Here is a 15,949-nt window from a genome sequence, read left to right on the forward strand (position 1 = left end):
TGACCCAGGTCTTATGCCTTATGCCTTAACTTCTTTGCCTTTTTTTACTATTATATACACATTTTTTTTTTATATATTTCAAATAGCTGATCTGCAAGCTCACAACGTGCAGATATAGATCAGCATTTGAAGTATTTAAAAATGTTTTTCAAAATAGTAAAAAAAAAAGGCAAAGAAGTTAAGGCATAAGGCATAAGACCTGTATCATTATAGAGCCCTGACTGTCATAAACCATACAGAGACTCCTCCCCGGCCATATCGAGGACATTGTTTGTTTATTTTTGGACCACAATTATTATATAAGACGATTTTAAGATGACTCAATGTTATTCTCCATAGAGAAATGACTGCCATACTGGATAAGCGAGTGACATCATGACTTCACCGCTATAAAATATTGAAGGTGTTTTTAATTTTACATTGTAGTTATAGAGGACAAGTATAATGTATTAAGGCATATTTGACTTTGTCCTATTAGCCAGGAATCCCTTTAAGATGTGTCTTTGATCACATCAGAACGACTGTACCAGGATGGCAGTGTTGATTTTGTCAACTAAAACTATGACGAAAAATGTTTGTTGACTGCGTTTTTTTTTTTCACTGACGAAAACTAAACAAAAACTAAATAAAAACTAAGCTGTGATGACTCAAACTAAGACTAAATATATTGACAATTTCGTCAACAAAATAAAAACTAGACTAAAACGTTATGTTTGGTTGCTCTCAGGTGTTGCTGCGACGCGTTGTGAGCTTGTAGATCTGCGATTTTCAGCACGCAACCAAGTGTAAAATCAGTCATTACGATGCCATCAAGGCCTGCCAAAAATATATTTCAGTTGACTAAATCTAGTCTTCTAAAAACGTAATGATATTTAGTCAACTGAAATTAGACTAAAACTAAAACTTTTCAGGTGACTAAATTGTGACTAAAACTAAATCAACATTTGCTGTCAAAAACAACATTGCAGGATGGCTGTTGGATCAGAAACACTAACACTAAATGCTGCTCCCACATGCAGCTTTACAACCAGCAGGCTGAGAAAAACCCCTCCCTAACGGTGTGTTCTCTCAGGGTGGAAACATTGACCTGTGATCATTGGCTGACCCCCCAGGGTCCACACAGGGCCACAGACCATGCGGGGGTAGTTTGGAGGGGGGGCAGACCTCCATTCAGAAACACCCCCGCTTAGAAACACAAAATCATTATCATAAGCCCCTTTTCCACTGGCCCAAGTCCACACCGCCCACTTGTGTGAGGTTTTCCACTACAAGGTCCTGGGTAGAGTGGTGTGAAAGTGGTACTAAACGGGGTACTAAAAAGTATCCACTCTAGAGTAGGTCTGAGCTAGGACACACAGGGCCAAACACATCATAATGACTGATCACTCACTGGCTTTTCATTTAGACCACCAGGATATAGTTGTAATACTTGATAATAGATTATATTGTGTTATAACCACTATTATAATCTATCATAGTATATTATAATTATTATAGTAATACATTAATACTTTATAATGTATTATAATCACAGTTATAATCCATTATAGTGCATTATACATTAATACTTTATAATGTATTATAATCACAGTTATAATCCATTATAGTGCATTATACTTAGGATAGTTGTAATACAAATTTATTATGTATTATAATCACAGTTAAAAGGGTCAATTTGTTTCTTAACGATAGGGGTACTTTTGTGTAATGGAAAATGTAGATATTTGTATGTGGTGCGGTGTGGTGTGGTGTAGTGTGGTGTGGTGTGGTGCTAAAACTGCAGTTGAAAAGATTCAAGATTCAAGATTCAATAACTTTATTGCCATGTCAACAAGTTGATAGGAATTTGTCTTGGTTCACTCTCAACATAAAACAAAAAACAAAAAACAAAAACAAGGACAGTGCACATATACAGACATCCATAAACCCACAAGAGTAAACAACAGGAAAAAATCCCCAGCAGCAGTTTAAAGTGCTATATACATACAGTATATTACCACATAAGTGCATAACGAGTCAGTGCAAGTTCAGGTTCAGATGTCTAATAGCTAAGGGGTAGGTGCTGTCTCTGAAGCGAGATGTTTTGCTTATAATGCTTCTGTATCTCCTGCCTGATGGGAGGAGATTGAAGAGGTAGTGAGCGGGATGAGAGTTGTCTGCTATGATTTTATTAGCCTTCCTTATTATTCTTGTGGAGAAGAGTGATGAGAGTGAGGGGAGGCTACGTCCTATTATCTTAGATGCTCTGCGTACGACCCTCTCTAGCTGAGTCTTGTCCTGGGATGTTGTGTGACCAAACCAGACAGTCATTGAGAAGGTGAGCACGCTTTCAATGGTAGCCCTATAAAAGTGGGTCATGGCTGCTTGGCTGACCCTGAACCTTTTTAGCTGCCGCAGGAAGTAGAGCCGCTGGTGTGATTTTTTGATCTTTATGCTGGTGTTGAGATCCCATGTAAGGGATTCATGGATGGTGGTCCCGAGGAACTGAAAGGAGGAGACACTCTCAACCGCTTCCCCATTAATGGAGATAGGGAGGAGGGGACTGGAGATCTTTCTAAAATCAACCACCATCTCTTTGGTTTTAGAGATGTTCAGGACCAAGTTGTTGCTCTCGCACCATCCCACCAGCTCCACTACTTCTCTGCGGTAGTCAGATTCATCCTCATCTGCTTAAAGGTCCAAAATAGGACTGTCCAAGGGCTGCAAGCTATAAATAGCTTGCAGCCCTTGGACTTTTCATATTTTGCTGAGTATCCCCTGAAATATCTTAATCTGATTAGCCCTGATTTAGAATAATGGAGAAATAATGTTTCTGAGTGGATATGTGAATGTTTCTGAATGGAGATGTGTAACCTAGGTTTAGGTGACACCTCCATTTAGAATAATGGAAGACAATCTTCTAAATGGCAATGTTTCTGAATGGAGGTCTGCCCCTGGAGGTAGTCCACTCTTTTAAACATGATTTATTTCAGCTGCATGCAAACATCACACGCTTTAATTACTTCAGTCCATATCAGTAGTTTTTAATGACTAGTATTACATTTGTATTGTCTTTTTTTTCCATGTCAAGCATATATTTACTAAAGTATACAACTAAATGCAGATTTGAGTATAACTAAATCATAACAAGAAAATGCCAGTCTACAAGCGGAAAACCATTCTCACTTCGACACGTTTTGCGCTTGTAGACTGGCTATTTTTTTGCAACCTACCGGTATGTGTGACAGTAGAATGATGGACGAAATGACTAAATATGTTAGGTTCAAATGTGGAGATTTCTTTCATCAGCAACAATATGCAATGTGGCCGACTGGAGTGGATGAGGAAATGCAGTGTCTCTCTCTGTCATCAAAGTTGGCCAACCCTGAGCTAAAGGTCGCTAACCTTACATTCCTCACTGACCACATGCTCTCTCTCTCTCTCTCTCTCTCTCTCTCTCTCTCTCTCTCTCTCTCTCTCTCTCTCTCTCTCCCAGAAGGGGCGGACAAGAAGAGAAGCCTTCAGGTCACAGCACGACTTCCAGTGAGGAGGACAGACTGTCTTTCCACAGCTACAGGAGGGAACACTGACCCAGACCACTGGAACCTGCTGCTGAATGGACTGTAACAACAACCACCATTCACACTGAGAGTAAACTTCAGGGAACATTCTAGAGGAGGAAGTGTTACCACCACTGACTGACTTCCTGTATTGAGCAGAGTGTTTGTAGCTTCACTCACCAGATGGCTTCCACGTCAGCTCTTCCAGAAGAGGATTATAAATGTCCAGTGTGTCTTCGCATCTTCAATGATCCTGTTGTCCTGTCATGTAGCCACAGCTTCTGTAATGCTTGTCTGCAGGATTGGTGGCGAATTAAGGTAATAAAGGAATGTCCACTTTGTAAGGACATACATTCAACAGGTCCTCCGCCCCGTAACCTAGCTCTGAAAAACGTGTGTGAAGCATTCATACAGGAAAGAGAGAGAGCTTCAAAACGTAAGAGAAAGAGGTCTGAGAATCTCTGCAGTCTGCATGCTGACACATTCAAACTGTTCTGTCAGGAATGTCAACAGCCAGTGTGTGTTGTGTGTCGAGATTCTGAAAAACACACCAACCACAGTTTCAGGCCAATCAATGAAGCTGCTCCTCGTCACATGGAGGAAGTCCGGAAATTACTGAAGCCTTTAGAGGACAAACTGAAGGTCTTTAATGACGTTAAAACAAAGTCTGATAAAACAGCGAACCATGTTAAGGTCCAGGCCCGGCGCACAAAGACACAGATTAAGGAACAGTTTAAGAAGATGCGTCAGTTTCTAAAAGAGGAAGAGGAGGCCAGCATCAATGCACTGAAGGAGGAAGAGAGGCAGAAGAGTCAGATGATGAAGGAGAAGATTGAGGGTCTGAACAGAGACATATTAACCCTTTCAAACAACATCAGAGACATAGAGGAGGAGCTGAGAGCTGAACACATCTCATTCCTGCAGAACTACAAGACCACAATGGAAAGAGTCCAGTTCACACTGCAGGACCCACAGCCGGTCTCAGGACTCTGGATAGATGTGAGCAAACACCTGGGAAACCTGACCTTCAGGGTCTGGAACAAGATGAAGGACATTGTCTCCTACACTCCTGTCATTCTGAACCCCAACACTGCCCATCCAGCATCCACCCTGTCTGATGATCTGACCAGTGTGACAGGTGGAGAAAGGCAGCAGCTTCCTGACAACCCAGAGAGGTTTGGCCACTATGGTTATGTCCTGGGTTCTAAGGGCTTTAACTCAGAGATTCACAGCTGGGATGTTGAGGTTAGAGACAATGCATACTGGTCACTGGGTGTGTCAGCATTTGCTTCCCAGAGGAAGGTAATAGGACTCTGGGTAATAGTATTCTTTAAAGGTAAATACACAGCATACTCCAGACCAGGGTCATCCACTGTTCTCTCACTGAAGCAGAAACCTCAGAGGATCAGAGTACAACTGGACTGGAATGAAGGAAAGCTGTCATTCTCTGATCCTGATACTGACACACACATACACACCTTTACACACACTTTCACTGACACTGACACACTCTTCCCATTCATTAGCACTCCTCATATTCTGAAGATGTTACCTGGGAAGATCAGTGTGACTGTGGAACAATGCAGTTAAACATGATGATGATGAGGATGATGATGATGCTGATGATGATGATGATGTTGATGATGATGATGATGATTAGTCTTTAAAGGAGTATACACATAGACTCAGTTTCATAGAATCTATGTGTTTCTGTTGTGGTCAAGAACATTCAAATTTAACTTTTAGTTTTTTAAGTCACTTTTTTAATTCTCAGACTTAAGCCATCACTTCATGAGAAGTCATTTTTTTCTTTGTTTTTCACGAGATGTCATCAACATGTCACGTAGTGATGCTTGTAGATCTGCTATTTGTGAATGTGTTAAATAGGTCTTAAGTGGTTTATGATCAATAGTTGTAATCAAATAGACATAATATTATGGTTCTGAATTGAGCATAATGACTATTTTTATTTTGCTACTATTATGTTGGACTTGTACTTGTAACCTGTTTTACACTTTGGTATTGTTACTTTTACTCAATAAAACAAAACAAAAACTAACGTGAGTATTTCTTCCTCCACTGATAGTAATACTAACAATAATGTCATTATCACGATAACATAGATTACGTAGATACTGATGGTTAATAATCATTCATCTGCAGCAGTTGTTCCAGAAAAGTGTAAGCTCTAACTAAAACTGGTTATTATTTGAGGAAAGCAAGTCTTACCAGAGGCGTCAATTGGGTATGGCAAGGTATGGCAGCTGCCATACCTTGGCTACAGCGGAAAACAATAAAATGTACTTCTTAAAATAGATCCATCATGACTGTTGCTAAGGTATGGCAACATGACTGGTGTCTTGCGTGCAAGACACCAGTCATGTTGCCATACCTTAGCTTTTGCCGAACTGACGCCACTGAGTCTTACATGTTCAATTATGTTGCATTCAAACCAATTGTGTTATTTAAGCTGAATCAAATACATCTATCCAATCCAATACAACTTTAATTATAGAGCACGTTTAAAAACAACAGAGATTATCAAAGTGCTTTACAGAAAATAGATTCAAAGAGACAAAAATAATCTAAGAGTACATAAATCACAATAAACCAGAGATCATAAGTCAGAAAAACATGAAAACACAGAGAGACAAAACCTTGTTTGAATAATGTATACAATGTATTAACATCTTTGGAAAACAGACGATCTACAAGCAGGTAATACATCGCTATAATAAACAAGATAATATATCAGTACATCAACAACAATATAACAAATGCATAGGAATATCAACAATATAATCAGTAAAAAAAGTTTCTAAAAGCCAAAGAAAAAAAAAGGGAAAAAAAATAACTAGCTTCATGTATGGTCTTTGAGTGTTTCAGTAGTGCTATGGGTTTAGGTGGAGTCTGAAAAGGTGAGTCTTCAGTCCACAGCGGAAGCTAGGGAGTGAGTCGGTAGTTCTAAGTGCGACAGGGAGTTTATTCCACAGTTTGGGGGCCAGGAGGGCAAATTGTGGAGGACGAGTGGACTTTTGTCTTGGGGCTTTTAGTAAAGGTATTGGAAATTGGAAATACTCAAGTAAAGTACCAATACTACAAAAGTGTACTTAAGTACAGTACTTAAAGGAGGTATGGTCAACTTTTTCTTGAAAAACGGATGCAAAAAAAAAATGTTTCGAAAATATTTTATAAAAAAATAAGCTGTTTCAATTAAAAAATTACCACAACAAGCGTAAAATAATGATAAAATAATCATTTTGTCCATTGTCAGGCTGACACTTTGTTTACATTCAGTCTATTCTTTGATAGTGTTAGTAGACAAGGTAGAATTTCTGAAAATGTGCTTGTATAAAGTCCCGAAGGCATTTTGCGAATATTTATTATATACAACTGTTCTAGGGGTATTAAGGGACGCTGAATCCAAATTTGCTGTATATAATGCTCAAAAATGTTCCTAAATGGCTCAAAATTTACAAATCCAACATGGCCGCCACTGCAAGGCTGAAATCTATTTAAGTGCAAATCTTTTTGACTAAACAAGGTAGAAACTTGAACTAAATGTGTTTTTCTAGGTTAGCCTACATGGGGAATTTGAAATTCTATCCTGATTTTAGATCAGACGTGAATAAATGGCTTGAAACTCATACATTTATAGCAGAAAAGGTTCGTTATTGATGCATAATTCGTCAAACAGAAACAAAAGCAGGATGAACCATGGTTTTATTCATCAAAACTCTTTTGATTTAGATTTTGCTATCATCCATCCATCCATCCATCCATCCATCCATCCATCCATCCATCTTCAACCGCTTATCCGGAATTGGGTCGCGGGGGTAACAGTTCCAACAGAGACTTCCAGATTTCCTTATCCTGAGCAACTTCCTCCATACCGAGGCGTTCCCAGGCCAGTTAGGAGATTTAATCCTTCCATGTGGGCGCCTGGGGGGCATCTATATATAGTCATCAATATTTCGAGCACATGTCATAGGTATCTTGCCGCTGCATGCATCCAATTCCACTTTTCCTGAATAGAATAGAATGGATTATAATATAATATAATAGTATTTTACCATATCAATAAAAGTAAATGTACATGGGAATACTTCTTACTGTAATCCTTACTGTGGCAGCTTATTCACAGTCTTCCTCAGTGTTCCGGCAAGTGTTGAGTTTTTGCAGTTACAACGTTTATAGCCAGCACAAGTACATCAGGGTAGGGTTCATCAATCTGTCAACATCTAAGAGTCTAGAGTATGCAGTCTAGTAGGCTGATATTCTCTAAAATTACCAAATCCCACATGAAGTGAACTCCCTGCAGGCTTTGGGCATAGGTGGCAGAGAGAGTAGCCGTGGCACTAACTGGCCTTCCTTGATCATCCATCCCATTTCCTCCACTGGAGGAAGATCGGGGTGTGGCAGGTGAGCTTGATTCCATATAGCTGCTTGATGGTGTGCACGCATGATATGGAACCTCACAGCATCTGTGGTTGGTGGCAGAGTCTCTTGGGGACGACCTTTGCAGAATAACTTTACTTGTGCTTTGTTGCATGAATCAACGTCAGGCACACCATAGATCTTACAAATGAATCTTTCTGATGATGTCACGATATCTTCTGTGAAAGGGCCCTTCCCAAGGCCAGCAAGATCAGTGTGATGTTGTCTTCTTTCCGTGGCCACTGAACTGAGACACACTGTCACATCCAGTAAGGGCATGGTAGGCAAGGAGTGTCCACGAGGAAGCTGATACACGACTGATCCTTCACTGTATCCATGCACTGATGGAAACAGTAGTCGTGTCAGCACGTGACACAGAGGTGCTTCTACTACTGCTTGCTCACTTTGACAAAATCAGATGTACCTATGTCTACATGAAAGCTGGGATATCAAAGGACCCAAAGTTTCTCCCAGTGCATGAAATTCACAGGATACTGTCTGAGGATCAACTGGACACACTCCTTGCCTTCCATGCCCATGGATGTGACAGTGTGTCTCAGTTCAGTGGCCACGGAAAGAAGACAGCCTGGCAGGTGTTCGAACATCACACTGATCTTGCTGGCCTTGGGAAGGGCCCTTTCACAGAAGATATCGTGACATCATCAGAAAGATTCATTTGTAAGATCTATGGTGTGCCTGATTCATGCAACAAAGCACAAGTAAAGTTATTCTTCGAAACCACAGATGATGCTGTGAGGTTCCATATCATGCGTGCACACCATCAAGCAACTATATGGAATCAAGCTCACCTGCCACACCCCGATCTTCCTCCAGTGGAGGAAATGGGATGGATGATCAAGGAAGGCCAGTTAGTGCCACGGCTACTCTCTCTGCCACCTATGCCCAAAGCCTGCAGGGAGTTCACTTCATGTGGGTGTACAAAGGAGTGCCTCAGCCAACGCTGCAGCTGCAGGTATGTATGTATAATAGATTGTACTAAAGGGATTTGGTCATTTTAGAGAATATCAGCCTACTAGACTGCATACTCTCTAGACTCTAGATGTTGACAGATTGATGAACCCTACCCTGATGTACTTGTGCTGGCTATAAACGTTGTATCCCCTTCTCTTCTATTCTATCCATAAAGAGTCATATGGCATGTATGGAAGCATGCAACTGCAAAAAACTCAACACTTGCCGGAATACTGGAAGACTGTGAATAAGCTGCCACAGTAAGGATTACAGTAAGAAGTATTCCCATGTACATTTACTTTTATTGATATGGTAAAATACTATTATATTATATTTTAATCCATTCTATTCTATTCAGGAAAAGTGGAATTGGTTGCATGCAGCTGCAAGATACCTATGAGATCTGCTCGAAATATTGATGACTGCAAATAGGCTAAATTAATGTAGCCTACCTTCATAGTAAAGGGATATTTCACTTTCAAAAAACTTTTGGTAATTTTATCGTCTAATCAGGCTTTTATGAACACCCTGAACAGTTTTTAATTTGCTTGATTCAATATTTAGATATTTGATGTAAATGTTACCAGGCCCTCGGCCTCTCCCCACAGACACCCATTGTAACTTCAAAATTCATTTTAACCATGATAGATTATTAAAAACACCCATTATTTTTTTCTGGTGACTCATATTACCCTCCTAATATGTAAGCAGGTCGTGTTTTTTCAATAACATTTTACATTTTTTTTTATATATATTTTTTATTTATTTAATTTTTTCCATTTTCCCAAATAATTAATAAAAATAAATGAAAAAAAGGTTATGGAAAAAACCACGGTCTGCTCACATATTAGGAGGGTAGAATGAGTCACCAGAAAAAATAATGGGTGTTTTCAATGAATGGTTAAAATGGAGTTTGAAGTTACAATGGGTGTGTGTGGGGAGAGAAGCCCTTCCCCTGTTTCCCTGTTGAAAGTGGAATATCCCTTTAAGGACTATATATAATTTGCATATATGACTTGTTGATAGAAAAATCTAAATCAAAAGAGTTTTGATGAATAAAACCATGGTTCATCCTGCTTTTGTTTCTGTTTGACGAATTATGCATCAATAATTAACCTTTTCTGCTATACATGTATGAGTTTCAAGCCATTTATTCACGTCTGATCTAAAATTAGGATATAATTTCAAATTCCCCATGTAGGCTAACCTAGAAAAAACACATTTAGTTCAAGTTTCTACCTTGTTTAGTCAAAAAGATTTGCACTTAAATAGTTTCAGCCTTGCAGTGGCGGCCATCTTGGATTTGTAAATTTTGAGCCATTTAGGAACATTTTTGAGCATTATATACAGCAAATTTGGATTCAGCATCCCTTAATACCCCTAGAACAGTTGTATATAATACATATTCGCAAAATGCCTTCGGGGTTCTGATTTTCTGAAAATTGATCCTGTCTATAGACTAGGATGTAAACAAAGTGTCGAATTGAAACACATATTTGAAGCTTATTATTTTATAAAATATTTTCGAAACATTATTTTTATTTTAGCATCCGTTTTTCAAGAAAAAGTTGACTATAGCTCCTTTAGGTAAATGTACTTAATTACTTTACACCACTGATCATTACTGTACTAGGATGGCTGCATGTTGGATCACAAACAATACAATCCAAGGCATTGCTGCTGCTGCTCCCACATGCAGGTTTTACAACCAGCAGGCTGAGAAAACCCCCTCCCTAACTGTATGTTCTCCCAGGATGGAAACAATGGGTTGACCTGTGATCAGTGGCTGACCCCACAGGGGTCACAGATCACAGGAGGGGGGGGGGGGGGGGGGGGGGGGGGGGGGGTGAGGGGTGAGGTGTCGTCTGCTTGGAGGTCCACTCTTTTAAACATGTTAAGGTGCCTCCACACCGAAAATACTACAGGAGACTCGTTCTAACTGTTCACAGACTGCAAAGAACTGCAAAAAACTAAGCAATTTTTTTTCCAGCCGACTGCACGCCGACTGTAGTTACTGTACGCAGTTGTGCGCATGCGCACTGTGTTGCCAGGTCTGCTCGTTATAAGTGACCAAAATAGGACTGTCATTTATAGCTTGCAGCCCTTGGACTTTTGATATTTTGCTGAGTGGCCCCTGAACCATTAGATTGGATTTGCTGATTAGCCCTGATTTAGAACAATGGAGAAATAATGTTTCTGAGTGGAGATGTGAATGTTTCTGAATGGAGATGTGTAACCTAGGTTTAGGTGACACCTCCATTTAGAATAATGGAAGTCAATCTTCTAAATGGCAATGTAATTCACTCTGTTAAACATTATTTATTTCAGCTGCATGCAAACATCACACGTTCAGTCCACATCAGTTGTTTTTAATGACTAGTATTACATTTGTATTGTCTTTTTTCATGTCAAACTTATTTGTACTAACGTTCATAAAGTTAACATGCTGTAAGTATACAACTAAATGCAGATTTGAGTATAACTAAAACATAACAAGAAAATGCCAGTCTACAAGCCATTCTCACTTCGACATGTTTTGCGCTTGTATACTGGCTATTTTCTTGCTACCTACCGGTACGTGTGACAGTAGAATGATGGACGAAATGACTAAATAAGTTACACTCAAATGTGGAGATTTCTGTCGTCAGCAACAATATGCAATGTGGCCGACTGGAGTGGATGAGGAAATGCAGTGTCTCTCTCTGTCATCAAAGTTGGCCAACCCTGAGCTAAAGGTCGCTAACCTTACATTCCTCACTGACCACATGCTCTCTCTCTCTCTCTCTCTCTCTCTCTCTCTCTCTCTCTCTCTCTCTCTCTCTCTCTCTCTCTCTCTGTCTCCCCCATAAGAGGCGGACAAGAAGAGAAGCCTTCAGATCACAGCACAACTTCCATTGAGGAGGACAGACAGCCTTCCCACAGCTACAGGAGGGAATACTGACCCAGACCACTGGAACCTGCTGCTGAATGGACTGTAACAACAACCACCATTCACACTGAGAGGGAACATTCTAGAGGAGGAACTGTTAATTGTAGTGTTTGTAGCTTCACTCAGACACTAAATGGCTTCCGCGTCGGCTCTTCCAGAAGAGGATTATAACTGTCCAGTGTGTCGTGACATCTTTAAAGATCCTGTTGTCCTAGCATGTAGCCACAGCTTCTGCAATGCTTGTCTGCAGCGATGGTGGAGAGAGAAGGGAATAAAGCAATGTCCACTTTGTAAGGAAATACATTCAACAGGTCCTCCACCCCGTAACCTGGCTCTGAAGAACATGTGTGACGCCTTCATACAGGAGAGACAGAGAGCTTCAAAACGTAAGAGAACTTCATCAGGGTCTGAGGATCTCTGCAGTCTGCATGCTGAGAAACTCCAACTGTTCTGTCTGGAGTGTCAACAGCCAGCATGTCTTGTGTGTCAAGCTTCTAAAAAACACACCAAGCACAGTTTCAGCCCCATTGATGACCTCGAGGAGGAAGTCCAGAAATCACTGAAGCCTTTAGAGGACAAACTGGAGGTATTTTATGAAGTTAAAACTAAGTCTGACCAAAGAGCAAACGACATTAAGGTCCAGGCTCTGCAAACAGAGACACAGATTAAAGAACAGTTTAGGAAGATGCATCTGTTTCTACTGGAGGAAGAGGTAGCCAGCATCACTGCACTGAGGGAGGAAGAGCAGCAGAAGAGTCAGATGATGAAGGAGAATATTGAGGGTCTAAACAGAGACATATTAACCCTTTCAAACAACATCAGAGCCATAGAGGAGGAGCTGAGAGCTGAACACATCTCATTCCTGCAGAACTACAAGACCACAATGGAAAGAGTCCAGTTCACACTGCAGGACCCACAGCCGGTCTCAGGACCAGCGATAGACGCGACCAAACACCTGGGAAACCTGACCTTCAGAGTCTGGAACAAGATGAAGGACATTGTCTCCTACACTCCTGTCATTCTGGACCCCAACAATGCCCGAGGAGACCTACTCCTGTCTGGTGATCTGACCAGTGTGAGCATTGGAGATATACAGCAGCTTCCTGACAACCCAGACAGGTTTGACCACAATGGCTATGTCCTGGGTTCTAAGGGCTTTAACTCAGGGACTCACAGCTGGGATGTTGAGGTTAGAGACAATGCATTCTGGTCACTGGGTGTGTTAGCATTGTCTTCCCAGAGGAAGGCAACAGGACTCTGGGTAATAGCATTCCTTAAAGGTAAATACATAGCATTCTCCGGACCAAGGTCAAACACTTTTCTCTCAATGAAGCAGAAACCTCAGAGGATCAGAGTCCAACTGGACTGGGATGAAGGAAAGCTGTCATTCTCTGATCCTGATACTAACACACACATACACACCTTCACACACACTTTCACTGAAACACTCTTTCCATGCATTTACACTGGTAATGGTAACACTCTGAAGATGTTACCTGGGAAGATCAGTGTAACTGTAGAACAATGCAGTTAGACGATGATGATGATGATGATGATGATGATGATGATGATGATTAGTCTTTAAAGGAGTATACAAATACTAATTTCATAGAATCTATGTGTTTCTGTTGTGGTCCAATTTAAATTTTAGTCACACTTTTTTAAGTCTCACACTTAAGCCATCACTTCATGAGATGCCATCAACATGTCATGTTGTTATGGATCATATCTTGTGTTTAGATAATGATGGATTATTGTCTATTATTAATTGTCGGTGATCAATGATATTTCAAGGTACATTAGTATCTCCATTTTACCGTTGCTTTACTTTTTTCATAAATACAGTAAATGTCCTACTTCATGATAATCAAATGGTGTACTTTGTACTCCACTGTGTGTATTTGACAGTTTAACTTGCTAATTACTTTGTAGATTTTGATTAATTATATAACAATGTTTTATATAGTTTTTCTTTTATAGCCAGGGGGGGAAAAAACACGTAGTGATGCTTGTACTGTAAATCTGCTATTTGTGAATTTGTTAAATAGGTCTTAAAGGAGCAGTTCACCCCCAAAATGACCTTTTCTCTATTGTTTAGTCACGCCATGGAGACTTGAGTTCAATAATATCTTTTTGGTATTTGTCGCATTCCTAAGACAATAATGTGACTATAGTAATTTTAGCCCCATTGGTTTCAGATGGGGACCCAAATGCATTCAGGTCCCCATCCGGAATGAATGGGGGTACATTTATTGTAATCACATTTTTGTCTTAGGAATGTAACAAAAAACTAAAATATATTATTGAACTCAAGTCTCCATGGCGTGACTAATCAATAGAGAAAAGGTCATTTTGGGGGAGAACTACTCCTTTAAGTGGTTTATGATCAATAGTTGGAATCCAATAGAAGGACATAATATTATGTTTCTGAATTCAGCATAAAGCTGGTTGCGTTTTGGAAATCCAAAATCCAGAGGCCAGGGAGAGAGAGAGGAAAGAGAGAGAGAGAGCAAGACACTCCGTGGCGACAGCTGCAAAAATCGGATAAAATCAACCCTGGTCCGAAAATAAATACGAAACGAGCGGCAGTGTGCAAACGTGATTGACAATTTGCCATAACGCGAGGTTGATTTTTTTATTCACGTGCTTCCGAAATTGTCTTCGATATTCAGCCCGAAAAACGCAGCAGTGTGCAAAGACCTTATTGACTATTTTTATGTTGGTGCTTTAATGTTGATCACTTTAATTTCGTACTTTGACAGTTGCGAGGGTTTGAATGCAGGAATCGTGCTTGTAACCTGTTTTACACTTTGGTGTTTTTACTTTTACTCAATAAAACAAAACAAAAACTAACGTGAGTATTTCTTCCTCCACTGATAAGTAATACTAACAATAATGTCATTATCACAATAACGTAGATTATGTAGACATTGATGGTTAATAATCATTCATCTGCAGCAGTTGTTCCAGAAAAGTGTAAGTGCTAACTAAAACTGGTAGTTATTTGAGGAAAGCAAGACTCTTACCAGAGGTGTCAATTGGGTATGGCAAGGTATGGCAGCTGCCATACCTTGGCTACAGCGGAAAACAATAAAATGTACTTCTTAAAATAGATCCATCATGACTGTTGCTAAGGTATGGCAACATGACTGGTGTCTTGCGTGCAAGACACCAGTCATGTTGCCATACCTTAGCTTTTGCCGAACTGACGCCACTGAGTCTTACATGTTCAATTATGTTGCATTCAAACCAATTGTGTTATTTAAGCTGAATCAAATACATCTATCCAATCCAATACAACTTTAATTATAGAGCACATGTACAGAGATTATCACGTTTACAGAGATTAACAGAGATTATCAAAGTGCTTTACAGAAAATAGATTCAAAGAGACAAAAATAAACCAGAGATCATAAGTCAGAAAAACATGAAAACACAGAGAGACAAAACCTTGTTTGAATAATGTATACAATGTATTAACATCTTTGGAAAACAGACGATCTACAAGCAGGTAATACATCACTATAATAAACAAGATAATATATAAGTACATCAACAACAATATAACAAATGCATAGGAATATCAACAATATAATCAGTAAAAAAAGTTTCTAAAAGCCAAACAAAAAAAAACAAAAAAAACTAACTAGCTTCATGTATGGTCTTTGAATGTTTCAGTAGGGCTATGGGTTTAGGTGGAGTCTGAAAAGGTGAGTCTTCAGTCCACGGTGGAAGCTAGGGAACTCCAAGCAGAGGTGTCGTCTGCTTGGAGTTCCACTCTTTTAAACATGTTACACACACGCACGCACGCACGCACGCACGCACGCACGCACGCACACACACACACACACACACACACACACACACACACACACACACACACACACACACACACACACACACAGCACACACAGCACACACACACCATCCATCTTTCTGTATGGACACCTTATCGTGGATCCTTTTACATATCATCGTTGTTGTTTCAAATGTATACGTTCTTTTGTAAAGTAAAGCCCTGCTTCATCATACAAGGCAGTCACACAAAAGTAGTGAAAACAGCCGATCCACA

At 39.9% G+C, this 15,949-nt stretch overlaps 1 protein-coding gene across 1 annotated transcript; it reads left to right on the forward strand.

Annotated features, from left to right (window-relative positions):
* Positions 1-2,463: 2,463 nt before the first annotated feature.
* On the forward strand, positions 2,464-5,129 carry LOC308300784 (E3 ubiquitin-protein ligase TRIM35-like; the record flags this gene model as incomplete). Its single annotated transcript, XM_080744684.1, has 2 exons — positions 2,464-2,646; positions 3,954-5,129. The coding sequence occupies 2 exons, from the start codon at positions 2,464-2,466 to the stop codon at positions 5,127-5,129; spliced, it is 1,359 nt and encodes a 452-aa protein (XP_080600810.1).
* Positions 5,130-15,949: the final 10,820 nt, after the last annotated feature.

This window comes from Nannobrachium achirus, assembly GCF_963921795.1.
Source record: "Nannobrachium achirus genome assembly, chromosome: 16".
Taxonomy (NCBI): Eukaryota; Metazoa; Chordata; class Actinopteri; order Myctophiformes; family Myctophidae; genus Nannobrachium; species Nannobrachium achirus.